The sequence below is a fragment of the Excalfactoria chinensis genome, chromosome 2 (genome assembly GCF_039878825.1).
Source record: "Excalfactoria chinensis isolate bCotChi1 chromosome 2, bCotChi1.hap2, whole genome shotgun sequence".
Classification (NCBI taxonomy): domain Eukaryota; kingdom Metazoa; phylum Chordata; class Aves; order Galliformes; family Phasianidae; genus Excalfactoria; species Excalfactoria chinensis.
In genome coordinates this window covers 101,060,646-101,077,282 of record NC_092826.1, presented here as the reverse complement: position 1 = coordinate 101,077,282, position 16,637 = coordinate 101,060,646, and the positions used below count along the sequence as shown (strand labels likewise).

At 34.8% G+C, this 16,637-nt stretch overlaps 1 protein-coding gene across 1 annotated transcript in view; it reads left to right on the top strand.

Annotated features, from left to right (window-relative positions):
• THSD7A (thrombospondin type 1 domain containing 7A) overlaps window positions 1-16,637 on the top strand; it is a 261,280-nt gene that overhangs the window by 200,654 nt on the left and 43,989 nt on the right. The window contains exons 11-14 of the mRNA XM_072327327.1: window positions 1,924-2,039; window positions 3,952-4,084; window positions 5,218-5,321; window positions 15,506-15,700. Of these exons, the coding sequence (XP_072183428.1) occupies window positions 1,924-2,039; window positions 3,952-4,084; window positions 5,218-5,321; window positions 15,506-15,700 (548 nt within the window). The remainder of the gene's footprint in view (window positions 1-1,923; window positions 2,040-3,951; window positions 4,085-5,217; window positions 5,322-15,505; window positions 15,701-16,637) is intronic.

Below are 16,637 nucleotides of genomic sequence, written 5' to 3'. Positions count from 1 at the left end.
ACCAAATCATTTTTAAAGAATCAGACATTTTACATGAAAATGTAAATAGGAACCTTGCTTTAAACTCCTCTTAATAAAAAAGATTACTATGGTATGATAGAATCAATATTATTGACCTTATCTACCTCACAAGTTATGGACTTCAGCTTGTATCTATTCTGTTTAATTTGACCTTGAGTAAGGAATGCCAAAAAAATCAATACATTGCTGTAAGCCATATATAGTAAATACAAACAATATAAAATATAGAAATGATGTTCTAATTGAACTAATTGCTTTGCCCAAGGATCTGAAATTACTTTTTTTTTTTTCCTGAAGTATGAAATTGTAAGTGAAACAGTGAATTTATATAATGCAGACTTTTCTGTATGCTTATAATTTCTGCAATTCCTTACACAAAAAAGCTAATAGTAAGCCTCTTCAGAATCATTTTGAATTTCAACCCTAGAGAAAATTTCTGAGAATGTAGTCACTGCATGTGATTGCTGACAGATCATTTTGATTGTGTATAATACATCCACTCATATGTCATCTGGTTTTATGAATATCATGCAAGCAAAAAGGCAAAATTTAACTTAAAAAGGCAGAGTTTATGAAGAGGTGATGATCCTTCACACTGGAATTATAGGAGAGAAGAAGGATGGATGGAGGTGTCATTATGAGAGGGCCTTATTACAGCCAAGAAGTTGGTGCTGGTTTGCAATAAATCATGTATTTTTAGAATGGAACATGAATTACTCAGAGACAGCCAATGAACTAGCAGATGTTATTGCCAAATAACATTTTCCTGTGAAGCTGCAACAACTATTTTCTTTTCTTTTCCCCTGTTCTTCCCCTACTGACACAGGTGTCATTCTATACTGGCAACAAAGGCCACGTTTTCTTCACAGTTTTTCATTAGACTTGCCAGCGTTCCCTCTAGTCTGGCAGAAAAGATGCCTCATGCTAGCTAACCATTCTGAGTTGATCCAATCCAATAAAAAACTAGTATCTTATCTCTCTGGTCCAAAATGCCTAGTAGTCAACAAAAGGAAAATCACAGTAATGTGTATTTTTTCTAATAAGCCAAAAGTTTCAAAATGTCAAAGTGATGTTTTTTGTAGATCTTCATGCAATCTTCTGACAGTATGTGCTGTGCGCTTTTAGGGCACTACCCATTTTGAAATTATTTTAAATATTTGCAGTACTTCTTCAAAAGTTATTGCATTTTTCTGAAGACAGAACACATTATAGAGAGTTGATTCTGCTTAATGAAAGAATGGGAACACTGAACCCAGAAAATGATCTGGGTTAATGAGCCCCATATGTGGCCGTTTAATAATCCCTTTTATATCCTGATCAAGCCTCTTCTTAAAACAAGCAAGGTTTCCTGTTCATTCTGACAGTCTTCAGTTTCATTGATCAGACCTGTCTCAAACCCTTTATAGCTCCTATCATAAGATCATGGCCAGCTTATACCTAAATGTGACCTTAAAGTGTTATTTGTGTCAGATATGTCTCCTGCCAGAATTTTGGTAAATTTATGAAGAGCTAAATATATATTTTGCTAAGCTAAGCAAGATGGCTTTTCCTTACAATAATTTAGAAGTTTTAAAATAACACTCAAAATGAAAAAATCCAGAATGATGAGAGAGGAACCATACTATTGAGGTTTTTTTTTGTGTGTGTGTGTTTTGTTTTTTTTTTTGTTTGTTTGTTTGTTTTTAGTTCTGTCCCCAGGTGTAGAATGAACCAGTTTTGACTTGCTTACACCAGATATATTTAATTTTTAACAGATTTTGTTTCTGAGCTCTGTCCTGGTGAGTTCTGGGCAACTAGCTCTCTGCTTGCATGCCTGCAGGCATCCAAGTATTTCTTGTGATTCACCACTTCACTGCAGATCTATCATTTATTTGATAATGGTTTGTTTCTTTGTTTCCTCAGATGCCCTGAGAACCTCCGACCAGAAACAGTGAGACCTTGTCTGCTTCCCTGTAGGAAGGACTGTATTGTGACTCCATTCAGTGACTGGACATTGTGTCCTTCTTCATGTCAGGAAGGTAATTTTGTCCATTGTGTCCTAGTGGACAGATTTTAAGCAATCAGACTAACTGTTGGTTTTGGCAGAATACTTCTACAGACTTCCGAGTGCTTATAGAAGATACAACTGACAGAGCTGATACTGCAACTGCTGGGAAAAAATAGTGTTTCTGTTAATGAAACATTATCTCTTTCTCTCTTTTAAGTTTAAGAGTTATTTTACTAATATGTATCATTAAAGAAAGACTGTAATAACTCTTGTTCCATGGAGTGCTAATCCCTGTGTGATGTAATGATTACTCACAGCTACCACGTTATCAGAATGTAAGGTGTTGTTACATCAAATATACATATTTCAAGAATTATAGTCAGTTCTTTATGCTTTACAAAGGACAGAAGCACAAGTTGTTTTCACAGTAATGCATAGTACCTTGTAGTCCATTCTGAGAAATGAAATATTACAAAGATTAAAATTATACCCTTTGAAAAAAGAACAGATAATTAATAAAATTGAATCTGAATCTATGAAATATTTATTAATAAATACTTTATCACAGCAATACAAATGGATTTATTATTCTTTCTAAAATGTTTTTATTGGAGCTGATTGTCTTGGACAAGTGCTGTCCTGTTCTCATTTCTGTGGATTTTAAGAAAATTCATTATGGAATTAGTATATCTTTATAAATATTCATTACCAACTAGGATGTATCCTAATGTAAAGTAGTGCATTTTTAAACCAATGTGAGCCTTTTGTCTACTCTGTGAGTCAAACAACATTTTCATACTACTACACAATTTGTATTTCATGGGCTTTACCCATTTGTGTTAGCACTCCAGTCAGCAGCTATGGGCTGCATGTCTGTCTTGTCCATGTGCCAACCCCCGGCTTCTCCTGGAGTTGGCTGACTCAGGATCAGAGACTCCTCTGTGCTGAAAAGCAGCCAAGTGATGGAGAACCACTGCTGGTGTTCTCCTACTGCTTGCTTCTAATTGTGATTGCTTGGCTGTGGTCCAGTACGCTTCTATGTTCAAACTGCAGCTGCTGTAGTAACTCAGCAAAGCTGGTATCAACCCAGTCAGCCAAATGTTTGTGCTACTGCTCTCTCAGAAAAAAATAATAATAATAATAATAATAAAAAGAAGAAAAAAGAAAACCCAATATTTTTACATAGTAATACCTGCACGTTACATATCACTATAAAATTAGTATACATTTGATTGGTTTCCCTTCATATTCTGCCTGAAGCAGAAGGTATCTGAAGCTGATTAAAATCAAAACTCCTGCAAAGATCATTTGCTGTTTATCATTAAGAGTAAATTATTATAATAATTAAAAACTACAAACCCTAAATTTATTATAAAATGGGAAAATAAAACTTAACATTTATATGTAGTGTGTGCTTCTATGAAATATTTTTTGTATCCCTGACTACAGTAATGCTATTCCCAGGTGGAAAACAAGAGCGTAATGAGAACTAAAGCCCAGTGCAGGGAGAACCAAGAGTGTAAATTAAATTTGTTATATTTCTGACTATAACGATTAAGAAAAACAATTAGATTTTCTGATTGAATTAGTTAGTAAATGAATAAATAACAAAATATAATAATTTATCTTTTTAAGTTTCTGTTTTTAGTTTTGCAAATTTATACTTTGAAACAGAAGTGCATCAGCAAACTTAGCTGGTTAGTTTTGTTCTCTTAAACACTGCATTCATTTGTACATTATTAGTGTTGTTTCTTTCCTCTTAGCTCTGCTCCTTGGTCTTTAGCTGAGATTAAAGTGTTTTATCTATTGGGATAGTTTTCTGCTTATTAACAAACCAGCATGTCACTATTGTGGTGATTGACTCAAATACCTGTTACTATTTTCCCTAATTATTGCCAATCTTATATAATAGCTGGAAAAATAATCTCTGCTGTTCTTTTCAGGAGATGTCATAGTAAAGAAACAGTCCCGTCACCGAGTCATTATCCAGCTCCCTGCTAATGGTGGTCGTGAGTGTCCAGACACTTTATTTGAGGAAAAGGAATGTGAAGCTTCTCCCACTTGCTATAGCTACAGGTGGTGTTTTTCAACATAACAAGGCTTATGCATGTTTTTTCAGTCTCTACTGTCTGCTAAACTTTGTTGAATTCCACTTCTTATGAAAAATAGGATACATACATCATTAAATCAAGGTTTTTAAATGGATGCATAGACCCAGCGTGGCCCACAGAACATGGGGCCCACTATTTATCTGTTTCCTTTTCTTAGAAAATGATATATATATATATTCAGTTTATTTGCAAAAACATTGCAACTAACAAGAATTATTTCAAGATAAGTCTTTCCTGGCAATTATTTGAAATTTTATATGATAAAAAAAACACCTTCATTTTTAATCTGTCTGAACCAGTGAAATGCAAGCTCTGTTCAGGAGAAATGAGTTGTACTGCCATGCAGCAGGACTGTATTTGCATTTTCCATCCCCATTAAACCTGTGATTTTCTGCCAATTGATACATCCCCTAATGTGCACAGTTCTTTGTGTTGACTTAATATTCACTAGAGAAAGCTGGTGATTCATAATTTCTTGACGAAACTTTTGGAGCAGTTTGCAGTGTCTGTACGAATAGCATGGGAAAGCCTAGATGCACTAGGTAAAATAGGAAAGATGAGGATTTTTTATGCTTTAATTTGTATGTTTGAATCAGTAGCCAGTGTTTGGTTTCTCCTGTGGATAGAGAACAGCCCTTGCTAATTCCCATGAAAGAGCTTGTTGCAGAGAATTGAATAGAGGCCTTGAATTTTATTACAGCCCCAACATACTGAGATTAAAGAAATATGTTGCTTTCATCATCTGGTAAAAATTGTCCTTGCAAATTCATTGGGAGGCAATACTGTGTGTAACTAAGTTATGAAAATATGTGAAATTACAATGGGAAGCCACCATAGCAGGGATTCCAGACATCAGAGAAGTGAATTTGAAACCTTTTACCTGTCATTACCAGAGTCAGAGGAATATCTTTTAAAACATTGTCTGTTCCTCATCTATTTAGTATTTTCAGTACCAAATTTTACCTGGGCTAGTTCATGATTATTTGCTAATTAGAAGTAAACTTGCTTATGAGTGATAGACTAGGTAATTTAGTGACATAACCTCATACTAAACATTTTTTCTCTATATTTCCTTCTCTGTATTTCCATTTATTTCAGGTGGAAGACCCACAAGTGGCGCAGATGCCAGCTAGTACCATGGTATGTGCGCCAAGACAGTCCAGGAGCACATGAGACTTGTGGACCTGGGTTGCAAGCAAGAGGTTAGAACCTATCATTTATTCCTCAGAAGTCTGCAGCTGTACTGATGTGGAAAATGCCATAAAATTCAGTCATTGTAGATTAACAGTAATTTGATTTCTGGGGATCAGCAGAGGAAAATACTGAATGCTGATATAGTAGCGTGCATTCTAACTGACATTTGGCAAATGCTTAATTCATAAAATATCAAATTTAATTTATTTTTAAATGTAGATTCTGTACCAGTGAATAACTCATGTTATTATTATTTCTTAAGTTTATTTCAACATATTTCCCTGAAATAAGTTTTGCAGGGGTGCTTGTGGAAAGTATTTTCTCGAGAAGAATTTAAAAGGAAATTCATTTTAAATTCTTTTTATGACAAAGCTTGTGCAAATTCACCTGTGAAAATGGGACATTTTTCAGCTAACAGTGTTCTGAAGACATGTTTATGAGTGTATCCACAAGACCAAGTGTAAGACTTTTGTTTCCTGGAAGTGTTTTTCAAAGATGGTAGGGATGGGTGAACCCTACAGTTATTTTGGACTGGAAGACCAGGATTTTGGACCCCGCAGGGCAGGGTCAGTTTTAAACTCAGATCTCACTCTGGCTGGACCAGATTGTGAAGAATCATGTCCCACCAAGTTTTGAGTATCTCCAGCGATGGAGATCACACAATTTCTCTATGTACTTGCTACATTTCCTGTTTGCTTATGGGCTGTTTTTCCTAATAACTAATCTGAAATTTCCCCTTCCACAATTTGTGTTCGTGGCTCATTATTCTTTCACTTTATACCCCTGAGAAGAGTCTGAATCTCACCTTTTTATACCTTCCAATTGAGTTTAAAGAATGTAGCTGTTGAGGGAAATGAGAGCAAAGAGGTGTAGGACTTAACACCATTACAGTTCATGTGGTTTCTGCCATCTAAGGTAGTCAAGGTCCTCTGAACAGTAGCCTAACTCTTCATTTAGGTGCTGACTGCTTCTCTCAAGCCGTTGTCCTCAAATTTGCTGAGGGTGCTTTCTGTGTAGATTGTTAAAGATATTAAATAGAATTGGCTCTGGAGTTGACCACTAATGTGTAGTTCTCTTGAACAGCTGACAGTTGGATTTCAAATCTACTGATCCATTCAGTCCAGTGACCCTGACATTTTTTCTACCATTTGCATTTAGTTGAATATAATTTCAATAGCCAAATCCAGCTTCATGCTCACCCATCTACATAGAAGAAAATGTGTATTTATCAGAATTGTATACATGTGACTATAGTAAGGAGATGTTTTTAGGTATATTAAGTAAACTAAGTTTGAAAGTAATTACAGTTCCCACTTACTGTGTTACAGTAATTGAATTGCTTTGAACTACTAGTCAACCCTGAATTTCAGGAATGATTTTTCTTTTGCCTTTGCTGAGTGCAAACTTCTACCTGTTAAAACAACATTGGCTCAGCAGATTGTAGAATTCCTAATCAAGGACATTGTTAACTGTAGAACTGGAATATAATGGTCATTAATTTCCTTAAGTATTGAAGGAAGTTATGGTATAGTAAAAAAGTCAGAGAGTGAATCTTAAGCTAGTAACTTCTATCGATTACTCAGAAGGTGTTATTGGAGATCAATTGAGAGCTTACCACAAAACAAAATCTGAATGTTTTGCCTATATTGCCAAGATGAATGTCTTCTGACTGTGGTAATTCTTTCACAGTTCTGTAACTAATGTATTCTGTGAGGGCTGCTCTGGCAGTGTGTAGTTGTGTTGTAGTGCCTAAATCTGACCGCTTGGACTCAAACTTGTTAGTCATGAAAGGTAGCTAATTGGATTCTATTATTCTTACATGTCTTGAGTTTCAAGTTGGATTTTTTTTTGTATTGTTGATATTGTTTACTTGATGGTCGTTGAGTTTTTGTTATTGTTTATTTGCTTGTTTGTTTTTATGCTCCAATTCATTCATGTACAGTGCACAATTACTGAACAATATGTATTTTTGAATTAATGGGCTTGTAGTTTTTAAAGCTGTTGAAACAGCTTGACAGTATTTCCCTCTGGTACTTCACAGAGTTGCTAGAATTTGATCTTAGAAGGTATAACACATTGAAGCAGGTGTCTTATTCCTACAAGGAGATATAATGGAATAACTAGTATTATGGATGGACTGTAGGATGAGCATCCTTAATTAAGAAACCTGGGAGAAGCATCTAAGCCTAAAGGGAGTTGCTGTCTTTTGTAGAATTCTGTGATTGTTCCTGGGGTTAGGAGGAAATATTTTTCTTCTGCTTTTTTTTTTTTTTTTTTTAATCTTAATTTTTATTTTATGTCTAGGAAGTGTACAAAAGTTATTATAAAATTTATGAAGGAAGGTGAGTTTGTTTGAGTTCATTTATCAATGATTCTTTCTGCCACAGTCCAACTATCTAAATATTTTCTGGACTGTTGTGGTGGCTAAATTTACTAGCATTAATGCCAGAGCCATTTTTGGCCCAGTATTTTTCCCACTGATATAAGTGAGAAAATGATTATGAATATTAAATTTAGAAAACATTGTGTCATATTTATCTCAGTGTTTTAATACCAACCAATGTGCTGAATACTCTAAACTGATATTCTATAAAGGCTAAATAACACTAATACAGTTTCTATTTAGGTTGAGATAAGTAAGATATATCCTGAATTATTCAATGACTTTACAGCGAATATGACTTGGAAGTAAAAGCTGAAGTTTTGGGCAGAAGTGACATTAACTTTGGAAAATATAATTCTGCAGTTCACAATAGTATTGATTTATTTAGTTTGTATTTCAAAAAATTTGCTTTTTGAATGTGGATAGTTTGTTTGAGAAGTTTTATTTAAAATGTCTCTAACACTGGGTATATAAGCTCTTCCCTCTTACTAATTTCTGCCATGAAAACAGCCAAGTGTGAAGGGAACAGAGTAATGTGTACCAAGTGGTACACATTACTCTGTTCCCCCCTACGTCCCCCCCTTCCCCTCCCCCCGTGCAAGAGAGGATTTAATGCAGTGTGCTCACAGAAGGGAGGCTGACCTGGATGTAATGCTGATTGAGTTCTGCCCTAGATAGCATTACAGAGATTTTACCAGAATCTGAATCTGAAGGAATACTCTGGAAGAAGTTTTGTCTTCTCTCCCTTCTTATTCTTAGCTTCTTCCTGAATACTTGGCTTCTCATAAATAAAGTTTCTATAAGCTACAGAAAACTTTACATGATACCATGTTGTTAAAAGTTCTGTACATCATTTATTTAAAGGGCATGCTTTTTTTTTTTTTTTTTTTTTTTTTTTTTTTTTTTTTTTTTCTTTCTTTTTTCTTTTTTCCTTCATACAGATGAAGAAAAAGCCATGGAAGTCTCTTTATCCACCCCAAAATTAGGAAATGATAAACACTGAAATATTAAATCTATGTGGCATAACATTTTGATACTACGTTAATTGTATAATACTGGAATATAGATATTTTAACGTATATTTAAGGAATTGTTGCTGATTTCTGTACATTTACTATATTTTGGGTATGTAGACATAGCAGAATATCTTTTTCAATTGAAAAAGAGTTCTCACTGAAATTTCTGGTGCTTGTAAAAACATAAAAATACATGTTCATTTCTAGTATGTAGATTGCTCCAAAAGTAGTGCCTCCTATTTCTTCCCATGAAAACTCCAACAGATACAAAGAACTCAATAACACTGTTTGTTAAAGGAAATTGTCAGCTACAAAATGTTATTTGTCAAAATAAGCACCACTATTAGCTGATTCGTGCAGGTGAGCTGATGAAGATGCTCTTCATTTTGTGACATGGCAGCTGTGCATGGATTTCTGGAACCTGGCTTGTCTTTTACATTGTTGTCACCACTGCTGAAATACACCACTCACCACTGCACTTTGTTCACATCTGCTGTTTGATCTCTAGAATTGTTCAGCAAGTATTAATGAATGTTAGTGGGTGCCATTTCCTCTATCCTGGTTCTGATTTGATTGTCTACACAGCAATGCTGTAAAATGTATGGGAAGAACAAATGTGTTAAATAAGAAAATAATGGGAAGTTGTATATACTTTCATCAGTACTTTATTTTAAACAAAACAGTGTACCGTTCGTATTTTAGTTAGATAATTACATCTGAAAGAAAAACTACAAGTTAGAAATCATTAAAAACAACTGCTTAAGTGTCTAAACTCAAGTCTGAATAAAGCTATAGAATATGCATGCCTTGATTTATATCACAGCTTTGCTATTCACATTTCCACTCTTCAATCTTTTTGTCACATTGGTCTTGCTTGGTAGAAGAGAGACTTGATCGAATCATAAAATTTAGATTTGTGATTCATTGTTAAAGACAGCTCTGTTTCTAGCTGCCTTATATAATGAAGGTTTTGTTACAAGTCATGTCAGTTTAAATGAACATGTCACAAAATTAGAAGCTAGGTCAATGCAGAGGAAAGAGAAGAAAAGGATTTGGTTAATTTTTAATTTTTTAATTTATTTTTTATAAATTCCATCTAGAAATGTACATGCATATGATGAGAAACTATTTATTTCTAGATAGCAACATAGCACTTAATAACTGAGAAACAAATACATTGTTATAGTCATAAACCTACTTGAACAAGGTAGATAGGCATGATAATTGTGTTTAGATTCTATGATGAATGAAGATTTACAGTCATATCACTGGTTAAATGTCGTTTAACAGTGGGTAAGTAGAGCAAGAATGTATTTCATAATCATCATAACTTAAGTCTTCAACTTTCTTGTGTTCAAAAGAGTCATGTGTGGGTGATATGAAGGCAACAGTGAGTCCGAAAGTTCCTCTTTCTTATGGATGAAAAGCCATATTTTACTGCAGCAGCATTTATGTTATGTTTATTATCATGTGCTGTTTCTCATTTAACAGTAGTAAACTAATCAGATATCTTGATGAGTCATGTGAAACATAGAAGGAGGAACACAGTGTGTTAGCAGATAAAATATACAGAATCTGGAACATTAGAACAAATGCTTTATGAAGTCAGGCTTCTCGTATTTTATGGTGATACAGGCTATTAAACGTACTGTGGAACAGAAGAGAAACCTGCTCAGTTAGGATGTGCTAAGGAGACTGCTTTGTAATTCTTATGCCTGGCATTTATTAGCACATAGATAACTTCAAAGCAGAGGTCTATTTAGTGAACTTTATTAGCATATGAAGTTCAAAATTATGAACAACTGAAGCAGATTTACATTATTCTATATTTGTAACGTAGTATGTTGGCAAACCTCAGCTCCTCAGTTCTGAAGGAACTTGGAAATATCGTTCAAATCCCTTTTGAACTGTATAAGAAAGTCCAAGGAACTTGCTTGCTAAAAAGGACTGTTTTGCCAGTAGTCTTTTCAGATTTAAGCAGGGTTTGTTGAATCACATTTCAATGCTAGTGAAGAGGACACATAGCAGATACAGCTCTTATGCCCAAACTGTGATAGCCTAATCGCATCATGATGTGTATGGATGGATGCACTGGGCTACCCCAATGAGTGAAAAGAGATTTGCAAAAGGATGTGCAGCCTGCAGTCCTTGCCACCATAAATCTTCCTCAGAGTTTTGTAGGAAAAATAGGATGAAAATTGTGAAATCTGTCAGCAGATTCTCTAATAGCTAGAAGAAGGTTATTTATAAAACTTAAGCAGAAGCTTTAGTAAGCTTGCTGTCAGACAGAATATCTCTGAAGGGCTGTACTTGATGTCACTGGGAATTGGCCATTATTAAAGGTCTGATCCTGAGGTCTTACCATTCTTCATTCATAGCATGTAAATAGTTATTTGAAAGACCGTGGAGTGGGAGAACTAGAGGAAGCTTCCCAGGATTGCTGCAAGCACATAAGTGGCCTTGCAGACTTGTTTGAGCCGTGAGGAGGCTCAGAGGTAGAATTGGTGGTCAAAAGCATTTTCCTCTCATTGTAGATATGCAGCGACAGCAGCCTCCCTCTCTGGGCATTGGTTACTTGGAGAGGGCATTTGCTCTTGTGGCTATTTTGTACCCTCATCAAAAGCACAATAAAAGAGATAAAATGACAATGGACTGCTGCTCTTTCATGGAGCTACAAACTATTATATTTACTTCAGTGAGATATGTCAGATAACAGTGCCCTATTGTTTAGTTCTCATGACTGAAAAGTCACTGCAGGTAACAACGGGCAGCTTCAGTTTTCATACAGGAGAATTTGGACAGTAGCACTCAAAGCTGCTACTGCTGTGAGAAATTAATAGTTTATTGCCAAAACAAGACCCCAGGTCTCCAGACAATCCTCTGAAACGATTCATAAGTAATACATTGTTACTCTTTGTCACATAAAGTACTCTCGGGCTTCCATTTTCCCAATATTATTATACTTCTGCTTAATATATGTCATGATGGAAATATTTCATCATGCAGTGTCTAGCTTGACATATCCCACAGAAATAGAAACACTGAAAAGTTAGTAATTGTTGGAATCATTTTTTGTTTTTCCAGAAGTGAAACAATGGTTTTACTACTAAATATTTAACCAATTAAAAAATAGTAGCACTGGTATAGCATAAAACAGATGATATTAGAGCACTCCCATTTGTAAAGCAGTGTAATTTCTAGGTCTGTTTGAGGTCAATAAATCTCACACCTCAGTGAAATCATGATGATAAGTAGCAATGCTGGAAAGATTCTCATATAAATCCACTCATAGGAAGGCTTTTTCAAATACAGTCTTAGTGTTTGATTATGCCACCAACAAATTTATTATTAGCCTGTCACCCCCCATGGCTTACTGGTAACAGTGCTATCAGATGAAGTTTTAATTACATCAAAATTCCTTGTCTAAAAAATTTAAACTGCTGTTTATTTCACACATTTCTTCTGTGAGATTATAAGTGTTAAATGCCAAAACAGTGCCCTAAGTGAATAGTTTCCATGTTAAATTTGATTTTTCTATTAGCCAGACTCCTTCTTTATGCTTTCACTTAACAATTACCTGCGCTTAATTCAGTAATGGAAGAGCCAGACTCTTTCCACTTACTACTAATGTCTGTAATAAATGTGACATGGTTGTATAGGCCAAATAATTAGTTTGACACTGCATAGCTTCATAGAAGTTGAAGACATTGCCCTGTATAGTAAGTTAATCATTGATCTCAGTGACATTTACTCAATATAATTAAAGAACCATGAATTTGTTCAAAGTTGCAGGGTCAAGGTTTGCCCAAATTAGCCTGTGTGTTGATAAAGGAGATTATATTCTTAACATCTAAATTGAAAATAAGGGCATTACAGATGCCTGGCCAAAAATAATGTATTAATAGTATGTATACAGTTGTCAAAATCCCTACTTTAAATAATGGAAGAATACCTGCTCTTCTAACTGTCACAAGGAATTATAAACCTTTCAAGTAGATACCCAAATCTGTAGAATAACAACAGTAAAATGTATCCAGGTCCTGTCAAATAGAAGTAATATGAATAGTTATGGACAGACTCTCTGAAAATTAAGATTCAGGAATTGATTTGGAATGCCAAGCTGTCCTTTAATTTGTGTTGTTATTAAGGTGAAATATTTAGGTCTCAAGAAAGGAGAGTTTTCCTTCTTTGATTGGTACAGTACAACTGACAGTTAATCTGAAAAAAAAAAAAAAAAACAAAAAAAAAACCAACAAACCACTTGGAGTTAATCCCCAGTGGAACTTCTCATCTGGTTCTGCCTGATGTAAATTAGATCCACTATTATGTTTCTGAAGAAAATTTATAGCAGACTGAATACCTACCACAGAGTAATGTTTAATAATCAAGAAGAATATTGGCTTTAGAAATACTCTGTTCAGCTTGTAATGAAGTATGTTTCTCTATGATTCTATGTTCTTCAACCGAAAATGTTTATTGCATATCAAAGAATTAGATGGAGGCAGTATCTAAAATGGCTATCTTTAGAGGTTGGTTATTAAAAGTTATTGAATTAATCAGTGAACTATAGTTTAGTCCTTTGGTAAGTAGTTTTGATTACTATAAAAGGTGGCCTATGCCTCTCTGAGAATGAAGTGAAGTTAATGCAATTAATTTCACTGATGTGCACACATGCCAATGATAAACGCAAGACAGGATTTAGGTTTGACCTCAATGAATTTCCACATAGTAGAACTTCTCTGAAGTATGTTCTTACCTTGGGATATCTGCTACATATTATTTCACAAGAATCCAAAATCATAGTACAGACCTGCATTATTGGATGCATTAGGGTTTTCCATAATATTTGCGTAACTGTAGAAATCCCATGGTGTGTACCATTCACACACCGTTAAAATAGTTGTATGGATTTTCAATTTTTAGATACTCTTTCTCTTTGAGTCACTACATCAGGGGAAAAATAAAAATCAGAAAAAGGAGGTGGTTTCTTTGTATAAATCCACCAATAATAATAGGATTTGACAGGTTAATTGTATTAGACAATGTACAGCTGGTCGATCCCCCAGTAAGCACAACTTAATGCTATACCAAACCTATAGCAAACAGTACTAGCAGCGCTGAACCAAAGGGCAGTCAAGGATCAGGGAAATAGTTTCCTTAGCGTCTCTGGAAAAGCAAACCTCTCTCCCTTTCAGTGTTTTAGCACAGAAATGTGGCAAAAGCAATTCACTCAGGACCTTTTATTTTAGCAGGTACGTGGGTTTGGAAGAGACCATTTGCATCATGTCCAGCATACTACAGTCATCATGAAGTAAAAATTTAATTTATAACTGTCAATAGAAAAAAAAAACTTTTATCATGAAATAAAAGGTCAGGGAAGTTTGCACATGTCACAAAACCCTTGAAATTACCTTGCAACAGTCTTAAAAAACAAACAAACAAACAAAACTGGTGCTTCTTCAAGTTTTCTTTTTTTTGTTTGTTTGAAAGGTAAAATAATTTATAGCCAATTTTCTGTTTTATTTTGAAAACTTGCTTTCAACCCCATTTTTTCTCCAACAGTTGAACATGATTATACCATAATACTTGAGATGGAAAAATTTGCATTTTTTTTTAATTTGCATATCAGTAAAACAATTACTGACAGAACAATTGAAGTACTATGTTTAAATTATGGAGAAGAGTGTAAAATAAAGCATGATATTCCTTCATATGTTTAGAGAATGATATATTGTGTTTGGATGCAGTGTTGCTGCAGCAATTGGTGATCCAAATTACTTTCACAGTCATTATGAGATACTGCATATGCTGTGTGCTGTGAAATGTGAAGAAGCATAAATAAGATTCTCTTGTGTGAACAACTGGAAGTTTTCAATCTTGTTATTGCAAAATAACTTTTATGTTGTTTGGGGGTAAGAAATAAGACTTACATAGGCTTAAGTTAGAATAATAGATAAGCAACAATGTTAGAAAACAACAACAACAACAAAACAACAATAACAATTTATCCATGAGGAGCAACAATAGAATATTGTTAAAGTCTGTGTTGATGGGGCAGCCCCTTTATTTTCAAATCCTTATGCTCTATTACTTCCTTTAGTGTTACCTGTAGTTTTTTAAGGGTGTGGTTTTTTTATCTTATCTTTTCTTTTTCTTATTTTGTAAAAAGTTTTTAGGTTGTAGCTGTCCTTTTATAAAACATTGCGTCTCTGTTTATTGGTTATTCACTGATAGCAAATACAATTTGTCTTTCAGTCTTCTTTCAAAAACAAAAAATTGGTAAAGGATGTTGGGCAGTAATACTGTTGCAAGTGGCCAAGTATTATCCAGAATTTATTTCTAAATATTATGTCTTTCCTTTTTAAAATATATGCTTTTGTTACAGTTTTGTTTCTTATGTGCCACACAGCTACTGAAAATGGTACTGCAAGTTTTTTAGTGTTGGAGTTAGAGCTTTTCTCTGTAGGAATAATGTAATGATACTGTGAAAATCAGTATAACAGATATGGAGAACATGGTGATAACATGGATAACATAATATTTACAGTTATCAATGAGATTTTTTTCCTGCTCTGTACTGATAGAGAAATAGTAACCAAAAGAGAATCTCAAAAGAGTCATTCAGAAAGATCTTAGGTATTCATTTAAGATATAATTGATTACAAATGTTTGTTTGTTGCTTAGATATTCTGGGCTTTCAATGTGATTTTGTGGTAGTGTGCTGTTGACTTAGTAAATTATAGATGTTTGTGAAAAATTGCCAAACTAAATTCAATTTGTTTTTTGTTTCCAGCAATTACTTGTCGCAGACAAGATGGAGGACAGGCTGACATCAGCGAGTGCCTTAAGTATGCTGGCCCTTTACCATCCTTAACACAGACATGTCAGATTCCCTGCCAAGATGATTGCCAGTTTACAAACTGGTCAAAGTTTTCTTCCTGCAATGGGGACTGTGGAGGGGTTAGATCAAGAAAACGCACTCTTATTGGTAAGAGGAACAAGGAAGATAATACATCTCTTATTAACTGTTTTGATTAATGCATGCTTTGCTGTGAGGCTGCCTTATGACTCTCGAACATAGGGAAGCGGCTAGAGAGAAGTAAGGATAACACAGGAAGGTGGCGTTTCTTCTTTATGGAGTACGAATAGTGAAGTGCAAAGCAGACCATTTATTTTTCTGAAAGGTAAATCATCATTATCTGTAGGGAGGTGAAAAATAATAATAAACTAACAACATGAGTCCAAACAAATAAAAAACTCCTGGCCTGTATTTTTGATGAGCCCTCCATTATCTTTACACCAGAAGAGGCATAATTGTCTGTTATTTAACAAGTTTTTATACCTTGTTTATTCTGCACTCTGATTCTACATTCTACAGCCTGCCTCTTTGCACAAAGAGGTCAGGAAGGTTCAAAGAATTGCAGAATAGTTGTAGATGGAGGGGGCTTCTGTAGGTCCCTTGTCCAACCCTCCTCTCAAGCAAGGTCACTTAGAATCACTTGCCCAGGGCAGCGTACGGGCAACTTCTGAGTATCAACCTCTAAGGAAGGTAAATTCCACAGCCTCCGTATGCAAACTGCACCAGTGCTCCACCCACTCTGCTGTATAGAAGTGCCTCCTGATGGTCAAGTTCCCTCTTGTGATCCAGTTTGTACCCATTCCCTCTTGTCCTAGCATTGAGCATCACTGAAAAGAGTCTTACTCCATCCTATTTACACCTAATATTCAAGTATTTATAAACACTGATAATATTCCCACTTAGATTTATTTTCCCTAGGCTTGAACAATTCCAGCTCTCTCAGCATTTTCTCACTGGAGAAACACTTGTGATGAAAAACAGAGTGGAAGTAGGCCTTTTTAGTTATTTGCACTTGATTTACACATATTGTGTAAGCAAAGAGTTTGGGGAGCAGGTTTGCAATTTG